This window comes from Lissotriton vulgaris, chromosome 6 (genome assembly GCF_964263255.1).
Source record: "Lissotriton vulgaris chromosome 6, aLisVul1.2, whole genome shotgun sequence".
In the NCBI taxonomy this organism is placed as follows: domain Eukaryota; kingdom Metazoa; phylum Chordata; class Amphibia; order Caudata; family Salamandridae; genus Lissotriton; species Lissotriton vulgaris.
In genome coordinates this window covers 1,594,212,203-1,594,228,303 of record NC_141694.1, presented here as the reverse complement: position 1 = coordinate 1,594,228,303, position 16,101 = coordinate 1,594,212,203, and the positions used below count along the sequence as shown (strand labels likewise).

Here is a 16,101-nt window from a genome sequence, read left to right as displayed (position 1 = left end):
AGATCGCCTTGCAATACTCATTACTCTCTAGACAGTAGAACAGCAGTGGCTCCTCCACTATGGCGGAGGAGTGTCACCCGCCCCACCACCAGCTGCCTCAAAACTTAAAAAACAAAATGATAATAAAACAAGTATTTATTATCGTTTTATCTTTCAAGTTCTAAGGACCGTGGGGGCAGGGCCATTGCATGGACAGTCACAGAGGGAGAGTGTTGGATACTGCTCTCAGCGCACATGTGGGTTTGGCTGACCGTCTTAGGATGGCCAATCCAGCATGCGCAATAAGATGTCTCCAACCCGAGCCACGTTGCTGGATTGGAGACAACCGACGCAGGCTCCCAGTCTCTAAGGAAGCGCAAATCCAGGGCAATTAGGCCAATCCTGATGCTGCTCTCAGCATATTGATTGGCCGCATAGGAGTCTGGGAGCCTCTGCTGCAGTGGAGCCAGAGAGGAGCAAAATAGCAGCGATGCGGAGGGAGGCAGGTACGTTCTTCTCGCTTGTTTTTTGTATTTTCTCATTGTCCATCCCGCCACTCTGTCCTAACACTAGCCGCCACTGCAGTAGAATGGAAATTCCTCTCTCTTGTGCTTCTGTTGTTTCTGCTAACACAACTGTCAACCTGCTGCTAAAATATAATGGTGAGCTCGCTAACCTCAGTTAGCATCACATTAGCTTTCTAGGCCTAAGCCTTACTCATACATACTCTGAAGAGTTAGTGCCGGTCATGCTTAACATACAATTAGGCCTAATTTGTATTATCAGCAAAAACCCTGCCGCATACGTCACAGGAATTAGTATTCCTAGACCCGTTCCTGCATGTCAAACCGTAATTGTGCACTTATTACTTGGGACAATGTCCTCTGGGTATGATCTGGAGGATTTCCCACCAGTCACATATATAGGGTCAAGGAGAATGAGAATAACAGACTGTTGGTTGTGTTTGCTGATTTGATGAGACTGGAGACAGGGCTGTCTCAATTGAATGGGCAGAAGAGAGGCCTGACTAATAGGGGGTGACATACATTTTTGGAATGATAGTTAACAGGTGAGCTTTTTAAACACAATGTGTTTGAGGACCCAAGAGATGAAAAGCAGCTGAGAGACAAGTGGGAATTAGTGGAAAAGAGGATAACTGAAAAAAAAAATCCAGTGAATTTAAACAATTAGGGTACACCACTGTTCAAGTGAAATAGAACTAAAAGTGTTAATAAGAAAGAAGCGTAGGTGAGGGTGCTAAAGAAGAGACCTAGAGATTGGAGAGCAGAAAGGAATGAGTGGGATGCGTGCTAGAAGGAATTGTTAATTTCAGAACAGAAAAGGGCTCTTTAGGGAAAGTCAAGGAGAGAGATGTGATATAAGTGACTCAAGCAGTCAAAGTGAGTGGGATAAAAAGTGAGGTGGAAGTGGAGGCGGGTAAGTCATAAATGTGGTTTTGTGTGGATTACAGAGTAGAAATAATATGAAAGCTGTTGGCTGTGAGAGTGGCTCAAGTAAACATGGTGTGAGTTGGGGAGAGCAGTCACTGTAACGTTTGCATTAAACCATTTAGATGTGGCTAGAGAGAGGAGATGAGGTTCTTTGGCATTTTCAACCAGTGGTGAGAGGAAGAAGCACATATTTATAAGATTCTAATTGTTCAAGAAGAAGGGGAAAGGAAATACTTTCCTTGAAGTAAGGTAAGCAAATTTTTTTGGTCTTGGTAGTGAAGTCAAAAGTAGGTTTAGGCTTGACAGGGAAAAACATCTTTTTGATAAGAAAAACTAAGAGAAGCGAAAGGGGGAGGAAGTGGGGTATGGGGCAACAGGCTTGGCATGAATGAATTGTGAAGGCCATTAGATCAGCAAAGATACTGAAATATTTATTTGCCATAACCCTCATTTCCTAATTGCTCAAAAAAATGATCTTTAGAAATTAAGAATATTTTGCGTTTTACATGTTCTCTAGAACCTTATGTTGTACTTTTTTATTATTTGATGCAATGAAAAATATGCTTTAAAGCCTGCTTGTGCATGCAGATCTAAGTGTACATGGTTGTAGCTAGGGTTTTAAGAAGATCTTTGGTTAAACTGATCTTTTGATCTAATACCTCATTTTATCACATATCTTGCATCAGTATTCTTCGTGGGCCGTTAAGAGCTAAAAATCTGACTATTTGCATATCTGTTAGTAAGAAATAGTGGTTTTACCTGGCCACTATCATAATTACTTTGCTCTAGTGGCAGGTAAGACATTTCTTAAACCAGGTTAGTCTGGCTCTTGGAAAGCTTTTGAATGGCATAGAAGCAGGCTGGGCCTTTCCTTGAATGAGGACTAGATTCACTCCCAACAACTGGCAAATTCCATGCTAAAAAGGTTTTGGGAGCTGTAATTGTTTTGCAGTCCTTTCATGTATGGCTCAGGCTGGACTGTCTCCCAAATTTGCAGATGAAACTCCAACATCTGGATTTCCACATTTATGGATATCATGTGGCTAGCTGCCTTAGCCAACTCCCTAGCAAAATGACTTTGTCTTGAATCTTACATCCAAGACAAAGTCATTTTTCTCCCTCCGTTTGCAAAGAATACGTACAATCTATCTAGGTGTATCTGTTCCTTTTTTGATACAGAGAAAGAAAACTCTGTCCTAGAAGACTATCTTTTGGTCCGTTAATCACTAGGTCCCAAAGGCAATGAGGAACTAGAGAGCCTTCTAACTCAGGCTTAGACTAGTACTGTTAAAATTATGACAGAACAAATAGGATCTCTCACAGTCATTTTAAATAATCTCAGTGGGCCTGGAGCTTATCACTAAGTTAAGCCAGGAAAAACAAAAAAGACAACAAGTCTGCGTTGTGGTCGGAAGGTTCAGCTGCTGATGAAGAGGGGTCTGTCTGGCAATGTGCAGATATTTGACTAGCTGTGTCCCACTTTGAAGGGTTCCCTGGAAGCCATGTGGTGACTTCATGTTTTGAAGCCATGACATATGTTGATATTATATATCAGATAATGTAACCACTAAAAGCCAAACGCCATGTAAAATTGATGTAGATAATAGTGGTTCATGTGGTTGCTGGTCATGGTTTATGACAGCAGATTTTGAGATCTAAATCTCTTTAAGAAAGAATACAGAGCCAGTCTGAATCTAAGTAAGAGAATGCACAGCCTTACCAACTTATCTGTTTCCGTAATCCTGACAGAAAGAATGTCTGGGTCACACACAGGGTACAGGACAAAGGAGTTATAAGAAATCATTACTTTGTGACATTTGGGTACACATTATATCAGGAAAAATACAGTAGTGTTGCCATAGGAGAAATAACACACCAAATAGCCTGGTAATAGAAAATGTTGTAATAAAGCAGTGCCACATATTGAAAAGCAATCCAGGATCAATGCATTAAGCTGATAAGTCGCCAACAGTAGCTGCTCTTTTTTGACCTAGGCCGAGAAGCGTTGTGAATATATCAGCATACCCTACCTATATCCTACAATCTCAGCTAATGCTCTGTTTATGAGATGTTTTAAGATGAGAACCTATTGAGATAGATAGTGTTAATAAATGCTTCTTATCATCACCTTCATTTTTGGTTTGGTAACAATTTAAACTCAGGAGCAACTGAGACTAAAATATTACAGACATCATGACTTGAACTATGTGGGACTCTTCACCTGAGCATTCTTAAGGAAACAAATGAGAGATTTTGCCAAAGTCTGATTGACTTTCTTGGGTTTTGGCCCTGTTCCTATGACCCACAAAAACCTGTTTCTGAGAAGCAGCACGCATTCTTCTCACTACCAACCTAGGTCCAGTAAAAAAGCAGGTCCTGCAATAATGGGGGGGAAATCTTTTGATACACAGGGTGTAAGCTCCCACTCTGGAGTTACCCTCTGAAATATCACAAGAAAGCCAATAAAGAACGAGTAAAAACCACTGATAACGCTTGAATGGTCCAGCCTACTGTTGTAGTAGATCCAGCGGCCAATCCCTTTTCCTAGTTTTCAACCTTAAAGACAACAGTCTACTGTGGTCTGGGCCCTGTTCCCTTGTTTCACATCTGTTTCCAAGGTCATTATCTGATTTAAAGGACCTCCTGAGATAATGAATGACTGAACAAATGATTGAGGTTGTGATGGTTACCTTCCTTGAAACAATGGTAGTCTTCATTGGTGTGTCATATGCTAACTAGGATGAGGATGAAATAGAACATGGAAAAAGGAGCATGGAAAAACATCCTGAGCGCAGAATATGTAGAAAATATTTTAGACCGAAAAATACACTCAAAAGTATAAACCCGAAGAAAGAATTCAGTCCACATTTTTTGGTGGAATAAAGAAACTGGGGTGACAGAAAGCAGGAGAGAGTCAACAAGCTCAAACATGCACGCCACTATTTTCAAGGTGTATTTGTGATGTCTAAATCACATCAAATGGTACACTAATTAAGTGCATGCAAAGTACTCGGTTTAACAGCTTATACAATAATTTTTATTTCTCAGCCTGATGGTGACAGTAATGACGGTATTTTAGGTAGCTAAAGCATGGATGTATTAGGTCAGTGAGTATTTACTTTTGGCTAGAAACTACTGTAAGTAGAATACAGAAACAATATCACTGTGCTGCACACCCTGCATACATTTTAACTATTGTTTTAGGTCTGGTCTTAGAGACTACTTTAGCTGTCCCGCTAGACTATTGTTTTTCCCACAAATAAATATATTATATAATTACATAGAGAGGCTATTAGTGTCATCTATTGGTCTGTTTAGTTGTTGTTCATATTTTGCTTCTGCCCGCCACAATATACTCTATGTGGCAACAGGTCAGCCCACTTTATTGTTTCCTTTCAATTTGAGTAATTCTACAAAATTTGTACATATTGTTCACACCTGCCTAAAAATAGTTCCTTTCACTTCAGTGACCGGCTGGTACAAGGTGTGATTTTTTACATTAATTTTTGTTTTAACATCAAATATTGCCTATTTATTTTGCTTGTACGTTGACTGCCTATTTAAATGTGGGATTTATTTTCTCTCAGGGGCATATTATCAAGGACAGGCGATACATTATCGCCGCTTTTATCGGCAGGAAACTGCTGATAAAGCGGCGATAATGGACTTGATAATATGCTCTATGAATTCCAATCGAAGCCCATGTTAGATGTGAACGCATCTATTATGGGCTTCGATTGGAATTCATAGAGCATATTATCAAGGCCATTATCGCCGCTTTATCAGCAGTTTCCTGCCGATAAAAGCGACGATAATGTATCGTCTGTCCTTGATAATATGCCCCTCAGTTTTTTATTTTGCTGTTAAAAAGCTTTTACGTGATATTTTACACATGTACCTACCTGCAATTTGAGTGCTTGGTTAGGTTGTGATTTATTCTGGTCTTTGCCACAAACAATAATTTTCAAAAAATGCATGGAAGATGTAAGGTTTGTGAGTACATATTTTTTTTCCTTTTTAATTTGTATGACATATGCTTCCAATGAAATTAAAAGAATAATTGCACTAGACCTCCAAGGCCTGACCTGTTGAGTCTGCGAGCGCTTATTTACCAATGCTATTGAAGTACATAAGCAGTAGTCAGCTTGTGTAGGAAGCTTGCTCTTTATATGCCATACTAAAATGAAGTGTATCGTACAAAGCATCCAGGGGTTCTCTTATGAGTGGACAGGGTCTTCTAGCAATCCTACGTTGCTCTTCTAGGGGGTAGTGTGGCCATAGGCATATCAGAGAGGAGTGACATCTGCAAATATTCACATGACTCAATAAGGAGATCCAAACCAATGTATAAAAATAACATATATCTTTATATAAGTTTACACACCAGAATCAATATGATTAGGTAGGTACGTTTTGCAAGAGAAATACTTTACGTTTTAAAAACTCAACACAATGCATTTTTCAGAAGCTGCAACATTATCCTATGGGAGGAAAAACAAGTATGGTATTCAGGTACAGTACAGAAACTTATGAGGCCAATCTCCAAGCCTTAAGGTGAGTATGGGAAAAGGTCCAAGACAGCACCAGCAGGTCACCTCCTTGCCGGGTGCAGTGGTACAATCCAGAGTCAGGTGCCCAATGGTAGTCTAAGGGGATCGGTCTTTGTGAAAGAGGCTGCAGGTTTTCACTGGGAGGTCAGTCAGTTTGAACTAAGTAAAGGGCTCAAGTCTTGAGATGTTAGGGGACGTATGGACACCAGTAGTATTCTTCTCCGTGGGCCGGGGCGGCCAGGTACAGACGGTCTTTGTGGTGTCAGGTTTCTTCATCCGGGAGTACTCGCGGATGAGGGGGGGCTGCAAACAGAGGCTGCAGGTGAGTGACATCTGGGAGTTCACAATGGGTGATCCTAAGATGGTCTCTGTCTCTTGAGGGCTTGGGGACTACGCTGACACTGCTGCCTACTTTGACTCGGCGTTGGTAGGCTCGGGTGCAATGGTGCTTAGCAGCATCTGGATTTGGCAGTTCCATAGTCCTCGCGGCTCTTCTTGGGGTGCCTACAGGATGCAGGGGAGCAGTTTCAGTGCTCAACGAAGAAGTCTTGAGTCCAAATCAGTTGCTATTCTTCAGTCTTCTGCTTTGTAGCTCTTCAGTGTATTTCTTCTTCGCAGGTCATCAGGATCTGATCTGCAGATGCCAGTGACTCCCCTAAATTCTGAATTTTAGGGGCATTAGGGGAGTGTAGTGTAGTAGCCAATGTACTACCTATCCCTGGGGTCACTATGCCCTCTATATGACTGCTTCCTCTGGGAAGTGGGCATAACCCTGTCCCAGGGTTCCAAAGTTTGCCATCACCAAAATGGCTAACTCTGAAAAGTCGCCTCCATTTCTGGTAGCCCACAATAGGGGTGGGACTGGCCTGGTGGTGGACATGACTATTTGACTAGCTAATGTTCCCACCTGTCCAGGTGCAAAAAGACTCTGGACAAAGGAGGTCAGCTTCCTCTCCTGTGAGAAAAGCCAGATTTGCATATCAAACTCAACAGGCTCTTTGAGGCTCCCCTGGAATGCTAATCTGCAGGTCATCCTGTGGTAGTGGGTGTAAGCAACCTTTGCCCGAGCAGGCTAAATGTTTGTCCTCCTGAGAACAAAGGACCTCACCCTTGGGGGTCAGAAACTGGTCTCTGGTGGCAGGCTTCCCAAAACAGCAGTCAGCACACCAGTAGCTAGTAGTGTGTATGTATTAACAAACTGGCATCAGTGTGGGTTTATTATATGAGATGTTTGATACCAAACATCACTATTTACAGTGACACCATCATGTAGCTGGAGACCTCGTTTTCACCAGTGTTGAGCACATGTACTAACAAGCATTAACAATGCAATCAGTCTCGCCTTTCATTAAGTTAAAGCCATTTGCTTTGCTATACAATACCATTACCAAAGCAAATAGATTTAACTTAATCAAAGGCCAGACCTATTGCATTTTCAATGCTTGACTTAGAAAGCGATGCAGCATCCTTTAGTGTCTATTTTAAGCATCCATTGGTCTGTGGTATTTAATTAGACTAACTTCATCTTGACTGAGCACAACACAAGTAATTTGGGGCTGTATGTGCCGTTTACATTTCGCATGGTCACTGCGCCCTTCTGCACTCATGTCTGCGGCACTCTATGCATCTTGGTTTTTGGGGGCTCAATTGTTTCGCTGCCGCAGCACTTTCCACCGCATTGAAATAATAGAAGCAGGAAAGTGGGTAAAAGGTGTGAAGGACAGAAATAGCAGCCCTGAGAAGAAGGGGATAAGAAAAAGAGAGAGTGAGAGATGTAGCGGTTGCCTTTTTGGACTCCACCATGAAAGAGCCCACTCCCTCTCCCCACTACTACTTGGGACCACACTGGCTCTTATGCAGGCTGGCTAACGGAAGCGGACACCATGCAGCTGACAGAAAGGCAGGCCAGTCAACAGCACTGAGACGACTGAGAGATGAAGAAACTAGGCCACTCCAAATAACAGTTCCACATAGCTGTGCAAGCGCAAGGTTCAGGCAGAAGCTCGTTATGTGGCTGACCTCCCTCTCAAACAAACCCAGCCACCTGCAGTAAGGGTGGGCTACCAACTGCTGCCCAGGGCACAGAGGTGTTCAAGCTAGTCCTCAAACCGCACCGGCTGCTTTAACCACCCTCTTTCCCAGCTGGGTTCGCCCTCTGCAAATACTTATACATACATGCATGGATATATGTGTGAGAGGACTGTTCACTTCCCATGTAGTCCATTCCCTTCCAGTTGCCTGGACTTCCTTGTCTGCATGTGTGATAACGAGTCAGAGTTAACACTCGCTTCTGCAGTGGCTCCTGCGGGGACAAGTTGTGGAAGGCAAGCAAGTGCAGTGGTTACGTCGTAACTGCAGATTGTCGCTGTGGTGAGCTGCAAGGGGGAGGAGAGACATGATAGAAAGACAAGCCCGTCCCGCGAGTGTTGGGAGGAGGGGCCATCGTACGCTGTGCGAGGAGCTCCTACCTCACGGGAAATAACATGGCATTGGCCTGTCCACATGAGCCTTCCTACAAGTGGACAAGGCGGTAACCGAGAAGCCCGCTTTCCAATCACGCACCATCGTTTAACATAAACAATGACGCATGCCAATGGAAAGAGGGGCGGGCTTCAAGTATACTTCTGGAATCGTATTGATTCTAAAAGGCCCTCGCAATGGCGAGAGCAACGCATGCGCGCTGCTAACGCCAGGCGAAACCTAAAAATGGCTTTCCTGTTCACTTGTACAAGCAGAAATAGAGATGACCAGCACAGGGGCACACCTGTTCCTGCAGATATGTCCACACATGTGGTATAGTGGACGCTGCCTTAGGGCTGAAAGGCCTGCTGTAGGGGTGACTTACCTATTTTGCATGCAGGGTTTATGGGCGTGGCATACAGGGACTACATTTGAGGTTGTACTCCAGTCCAGGTTTTCACAACTGCTGCCAGACGCTGCATTCTGAGCAAGTGAGAGCAAGCGTGAGGAGGTGGAAGACGCTGCGTTGCTCCTCGCCATTCTCGCTGCTCTCATCCTGTTTTTACCCTGCCCTTTAAGGGTGAAGATCCGTTGAGGCCTGCAAATGCTTCCCATGGCCCTCTAGCTTGTAGCTTGCAGCTGCGGGCTTGCGGCTTTTGCAGGCTCCTGCGGGCTCTTGGACTTTTTTCTGGCGGTATACTGCCGGTATAGCCTGGAGCAGGTGCACGGTGTGCCGCATGGAGCGCGGCGATGGTGAAACAAGAACGATCCAGGAGCTGAGTGCTGAGGAGCCGGGGTGAAGCGTGTGCATAAGGTGAGGGGGCGCCGTATCAATCCCCCTGTAACAGCAATAGTTCCCAAAATCGATCTCCCTGACCGCTACGGCGCACATCTGAACGTGTCTGGGCGAGAGGTTCCTTGTAGGCACCCGAGTAGAAAAGGGTTATGGCAAGCGCAAGCATGGCTGCCTCTAGCACGATGTCCCAGTGAAAGTGGCCCTAGGCAGTATCGCGGAGGCGGCCTGATTAAATCAGGTGCAGCCTGCGTTCCGCCCTCGAGTGCCCCGCTTGCTCCACCGCTGCCTTATCCCCCTACTTGTTACCTGCACTTTCCTCGATTGGACCAGCCCGCCATCCTGCAGCTTCTGGAGCAACGGCAGGGGGCCTGAACATTTTCCTTGCTATTTCCTTGCAGCCTCACCACCTCATCCACACCACTACCACTACCACTGTTCCTCTGCAGGATTTCATAGCATCAGCATCCGCATTTGTTGAACTTCAGTAGTTCCGGTAGCTTTGCCGCCACAGCCCCTACTTGGAAATTTAAAGGGGGTCCAGCTAGGCACAACTGAGCCATTACAGCCCTCGGCCCACAGCCTCATACAGTCCTCATAGATAGACCAACTGACAAGTTGGACATCGGGGCTACGAGCCATGAGATCGGGCATAGTAAGAAAAGCCCCAACAAAACCAAAACCCAAACTACAATCGCAATCCAAAGCAATCAAATGGAAGAAGAAGGGCAGGAGAGGTCCTAGAGACACTAGCCCACTGGATCTTGACTTTGATAGACACAAGATAAAATGTGAAAAGTTTGAAGACACGCAAAATAACTCAACGGCTAATATAACACACAGTCCTCAGAGCAGCTTGCATCCTAACGTCGCTAACAACAACGTCTTCTTACCCCTGGAAGGCAGTAAGGAAGCACAAGGGACAACAAAGTCAATATGAGGCTGGGTCTGGAAGAACAGGATCTAATCAGGGCAGTAGGAAAACCCTTGTTCCTTCCAGACTAAAATATATACAAAGTTCTCCTTCCTGAAAGATCCCAGAACAGTAATATTTTCAAAAAGTGCCACCATAGAAGGGTTGCAATCTCCTCTTTTACCCCTAGTTCCACACAGCCTTGATCAAAAGTTACATCCACTGGCAGCGAAGGAAACCATTGCACAAATTCATCTTAATGGCAGACTTCAAATAAGTCCTCAATCCGAAACCAAGGGGAACTACGACGTAAGGCAAGCAGTCTAAGAATCAAATACATCATATACAAATAAGTAGCATGATTGTGACCAATGGAACATTAACTTGCTCACCAGAAGGACAACAATAATGAGCATGCCACACTCAAAATACTACCTTGTAAACTCAAATAGTTAGGACAGCATCTGAGGATCCATTAGAGTCAGCAATTTCAATACCTGACCAGCAAGGGGGATCAACATCAGGTTCAGATCCTCAGAATCCTCAACCTTCCCCTTATATTGCCGAGACTAGGTGAAGGTGCTTACATTTTACTTCAACAAACGAAGTCTGACATGGCACCTGCCTTAAAGCTTCATCAATGCCTCTCACTGGCAGTTGACCAGATGGAGGAACATAAACCAAGGAAACCGGTATTACAACTAAATAACTCTCTCCAACAATCCTCATCACCCACTAGCTCGGATGAAATATTGCCTGTGGTAGGCTTACTGGTATATGGCAAATCTAATGAAACGTCACACTCAGTGCAAGGACAGCTGCCCCCAAATGAAGACCAATCTGCTTCCAATGGCGACATGTCCTTCCTCGGCTCCCAAGAGTGGGAGAAACTAGTTGCCTCTTATAGTCATGCCTCCAATAATCCCCCCAAAATTGTGCAGACAGGAAGAAGCAACATTAGTCACAATAGCAAAATTCTAATTTGGGAATCGTTACAAAGTACCGTGCAATACTCAACTGCGGCTTTGCAATATCAATCTCACAAACTGGACCTTCAGCTCACAGTTTTACATACTCTAGCTGACTTCACCTCAGGGATTGATAGGAAGCTAGGGGACTTGAACGGCCTAATAAAGAGAGGGCAGGAAGCGGCTTCTAAAACACAGCCAGTGCAACAAGAATGTTCTTGCGCGCCAATTGTGGATAAATTACAAATGCTCCCAACAATACTGGGAAAGAAACAGGTTTCAAAACTGGGGGATAACCCTGAAATCAATCTCAGAGCCATTATATCTAACACCTTTCCTTAGCACAAACGCAAACAATCAAAGTCCGACGACCTTTTCAGTCTTGAAAGAAGCAAGGAGCAGAACACCAGGCACAACGACTGAGGCCAACCTGCCAATCACCCTGTTACCAACTCAAGGCCTCCCTGCCCTATTATATCCTCCAACAAGTAACAACTGGACAGGCACATATCGGTAAATAACATCTGCATGTCCAAACTGACAGGCGGACGGTCTTAGCACAGCCACTGCAAACAGAAAGAGATGGAACCTCCATATGCGTCTGGAACATTAATGGCTTTGTCTCTAAAATATATGATCAGGAGATTCTAAACTATTTGAAAACCTTTGACATAATCTTGCTTCAAGAGACCTAGGAAGACAACCCTTTGATTTTCAAGGTTACACCTCCCGTTTCCTACCGGCAACCAAGGGATCTGTCTTTAGTCGCCGCTCGGAAGGCTTGCTGTTTCTAGCCTCAATAACTGAAATAGGAGAGTTTCTTCCTGTAACAATACGCTTAACACCTAAAAGCTGTATTCAGGCTACAAAAGTAAAGCTCATGCTTAATCAGCTCAAACAGGACATATGAATAATAATAAATGTTTATTTGCACCCTAAACAAAAATCAAAAGTAGTGAAGGAGCTGTTAACGGAGCTACAGAAAGTAATGCAAGAGGATGCAACTGACCTCATCATCCTGGCTGGTTCTGATCAGTCAAACTTCTATTGGACTTCAGCATCTCCTAGACCCAACTTATAAATACTCGCTAAAGAATGCTCTAAAAATAAACTTCAAAAAAATCCAAAGTTATGGCAGTAAACCATCACAAGAAGGCAAACCCTGCTGGTATTTGGTCGGTAAAGTCCAACTATCAATAGGAGCACAGAGGGAATCACACAGGGTCGCCCTCCACTCAGAACTAGATACACAACAGAAGACCCTGTCTTCTGTTGTGTATCCATTTGATAGGTAAAGGTCAAGAACAAGTAACAAACTATAAATATCTGGGCTTGCTCTTAGATCAAAATAACTCATTCAAGCCGCAGTTGGAATCCCTACGAAGGAAGGGAGCTATGACCTACTTAGCACTAAAACCTTTGAAGAAGTTGCTGCCGGACCTAAAACTTGAACCCTTTTTAAAAGTCCTGCGAGCCAAATTGCAGCCAACGATCACCTATGGAAGTGGCTTTCTGACTGGAAGAGACGCAGCAATTCTCGATAGCGTAATAGCAACCTCTTACTAAGCACTTTTCCAGCTTCCCAAATATGTTTCACCGGCCCAAATTAGGCTGGAATTTGGCCTCCAAAACCAGGCGACAGAACGAAAGGGAGCCTTTGTAAAAAGCTGGAATAAAATTAGAGCTGCTGATATCGGGTACTTGAATAATCAACTCTGGGTTCAGCTGTCCCGCACTGGAAAACTGCCAGCCAACGTGTACCTTCAGGAATCTATTTACACTTTAGGTCTGACAGATGACTGGAACACCTCAATGGGCCACTCGGTTTTTAAAAAACTTGTAACAAAGTCAACAAGACTCATATCAGCTACAAAGGACAAGAAAGCAAAATCCAAACTAGCGCATGGCTGGGTTGTGCTCAATAATTATGATGTCCTCAAACCCCAACCCTATCTCAAGGTCGGAATTAAGATTGCGGCCAAGGAAAAATTCTTAAGACTCCGCTTGGGAGTCGGTTCAATCAATCCATTTTTACCGCAGTGGGAAAGAAGAGGAGGAGACCAGCTTTGCCGTCACGGAGAATCTGATTCACATCATATGTATCTGCAATAAGCTAAATGACATACGGAAAACTCTGTTAAAACCATGGTTTAACCAGCACGGAGTAAGGTCCTGTAGGCAGGTGGTGATGCTGTGCTTTAATCCTACTTTAGTACAGCTAAACTGCCGCCTTACAAACTTTTTTGACCTAACAGCATTGAGACTGAAAAGATCTATTCGCAACAGTTAAGACCTAACCCGTACAATGGCTTTGGGCACTACATGAGCCAGTCCTGTAATGCGACACAAAGGCTTTTTATAATGGCATCAGGTCATCTCAATCAGGGCTAACAGAGTGCCGCAATTTGTTGTACTGGAACATCTTGTCAGCTTAAACAGATAGCCCTTATTAAACTGACTTTTAACAGACTGAGCATTAACTGTGTCAGTGATGCAAGTACCTCCGAGATCTATTTTAAGTTGTTATGCATAAAACAAAGCAACTCATTTTAAACTTTGTAATTTTTGTATTAGTGCAATAATTTTTTATTTTATCGTCAATTTACTGTATGCAATGGTTTTAATTAATCGAGCATAATAAAATGTACTTACTTACTCACACGGATGTGGACCATGTCATGTTTTCACTTTTGTCTGCACAAAGACATGCTGCCTGGAGTGGCAGTCTGTATGTGTTTGTGAGGGTTCCTTTAGCGTGGCACAATTCATGCTGCAGCCCTTAAGGACCCTCTTTAGCCTCCTTGCCCTGGGTACCAAGGGTACCTTTTACTAGGGACTTACAGGGAGTACCAAAGGTATTGGCAATTGGGGAAACAATTGTACAGTTTGGGGAAAGAAATCTGGCACTGGGGACCTGGTTATCACGAACCCAGTGCACTTCACTCGAAATCACATCAAATACCAGGCAAAAGTGGGGGTGACCATGTCAAAAAGGGGCATTTTACTACATCTTGTTTTTATTTTCAGTGACCAGGTACAAACAGCCTCCACAATGCAACATGTTACTATCGGATAATAGTAAACAAAAAGACAGATAATAGTCAACAAAAGAACTCGATTGCAAGCTCAATCCAACCTATAAAAAATGTATGATAAACTCGCCCCGCTCCAGGGGAAAAGTTAATGGATAAGGCCCTGCGGTTTTGAGACATGCCACTTCTTTCTCAAAAATAGAGCTGTGTGCTTTGCTGCACTCTAGTCAAGTCAAGTCAACATTTTATTGTTTCAATTATTAAGAATTATTACAAATACATTAGAAAATCATTCGTTAAAAATATGAGCATGAATTTTATCATATTAAATTGAATAGTCCATAAAATTATCAAGTTCTCAATTATTTAATTTCAGTTGAGTTCTTCTTACTTGGCCATAAATACTACTTTGTCTGTCAAGTGTTGGATTTAGCGTTTCCAACTTCTCTCGTCTCCCCAATGTCCGCTTGTCGTAGGAGAGATTGTGCTTTCCTCATGTATTTAACCCCCCTACAAGCCAACGTGGGGGACGATCCATCCAACCATCGAAAGACAGCTTGCCTGCATGTTCGAATGTTCAATTGATTAAAAATATTTTTTAAAAGCTGTCTCCTTAAGTCCATAAGAGCTGGGCAAACACATAGCAGGTGGGTTAATGTTTCATTTTGATAACCACATAGGCGACAATGAGGGTCCGTGTAACTACCTTTGCTACACTCTAGAAAAGCCAGACACAGACATCTGGCTCACTTTTGCATGACCTCAGATCTACTGAATTGCCCTTTGCTTATACATCTGTTATATTCTAAAGCGAATGTCTCTGTTCACATGAAAGCATGGTTCATCTCAGAGCTGTTATTCACAAAAGAATCAGGGTCCCAGAATACCTCATTTGAACAAAATAGTATTCATTATGTCATTCGCAGACAAGTTTAGGATAGTTTTCCTTTAAAATATCACAGACGTACAGTGGAAACAAATTTATAAGATGACAAAAATGTTTCAACAAATGTTAGATTTAATAATGCACATTAAAATTTGCGCAGGACATTGTTTACCCTTATAAGGTTGAGGCAAATATATTCAATCAAACATATCTAATGCCATATGCATTGTTCTTTTCTTTAACTTTAGGTTGAAATTGAAAAAAAATGGATTCAAATTGATGGAGAAGATCCAGAGAAAGCTGGCGAATGCATTACTCAATAGAAGATACAGACAGACTTTAAGATGTGTCGCCTTTTAATTAACTAATGCTTTTCACAAATTGAAGCTTTTAACAGAAACCAAGTTCATTACATATGATGACCGTTGGCTGAACTCGTTCCTGCTACTCTGTACAACAAATGTCACAGTTTGTTAATTTTTACAAGCGTTCCTGGTGATATGGAAAGGGTATATACTACTTTAACACAAGAATGAAATTGCTAAACTAATGTTCTTATGCGTTCTCCTGTCATTAACTGCGCAGAAGCAACAAATTCAGAAGTTAAAATGGGCAGAGCAGTTTGAAAAAAGTCATGTTAATGATGCTTTTATCGTTCAAAGCTTGAGTTGTGTGTGTCTGTTGTTAGCTTTCATTTACAATCTCTCCATGGTCATTAGTAACTGGTAATGTAGGCAATCAGCAAACGACTAACAGGTGCAATCCTGCTGTTTAACAATAAACCGTAATGGCACTATTCTAATATAACTGTTTTATGCAAATTCGTAATGCCCTGTTGATTTTCTGTATACAATAGCGAATTCTGTGAACAAGCAGCCCACTATAGAAGAGAACAACCTCATTACTTTTGGTCTGGTGAATTATAGCAGAAAGGAAAATGTTTAGCTTTTTATTCCAATGTACCTGCAAAAAATGTTGAAAATGAAGCCATATTTTTTATTGTATCAGTTAATGAATTCAGTGCACTAGAACAGATCAATTATCCGAAAGGAAACCAGAATGTAATGGC

At 42.8% G+C, this 16,101-nt stretch overlaps 1 protein-coding gene across 1 annotated transcript in view; it reads left to right on the top strand.

Annotated features, from left to right (window-relative positions):
• Positions 1–15,834, top strand: part of STON1 (stonin 1) — a 267,354-nt gene extending 251,520 nt beyond the window's left edge. The window contains exon 4 of the mRNA XM_086927761.1: positions 15,281–15,834. Coding sequence (XP_086783887.1) covers positions 15,281–15,355 — 75 coding nt within the window. The 3' untranslated portion in view covers positions 15,356–15,834. The remainder of the gene's footprint in view (positions 1–15,280) is intronic.
• Positions 15,835–16,101: the final 267 nt, after the last annotated feature.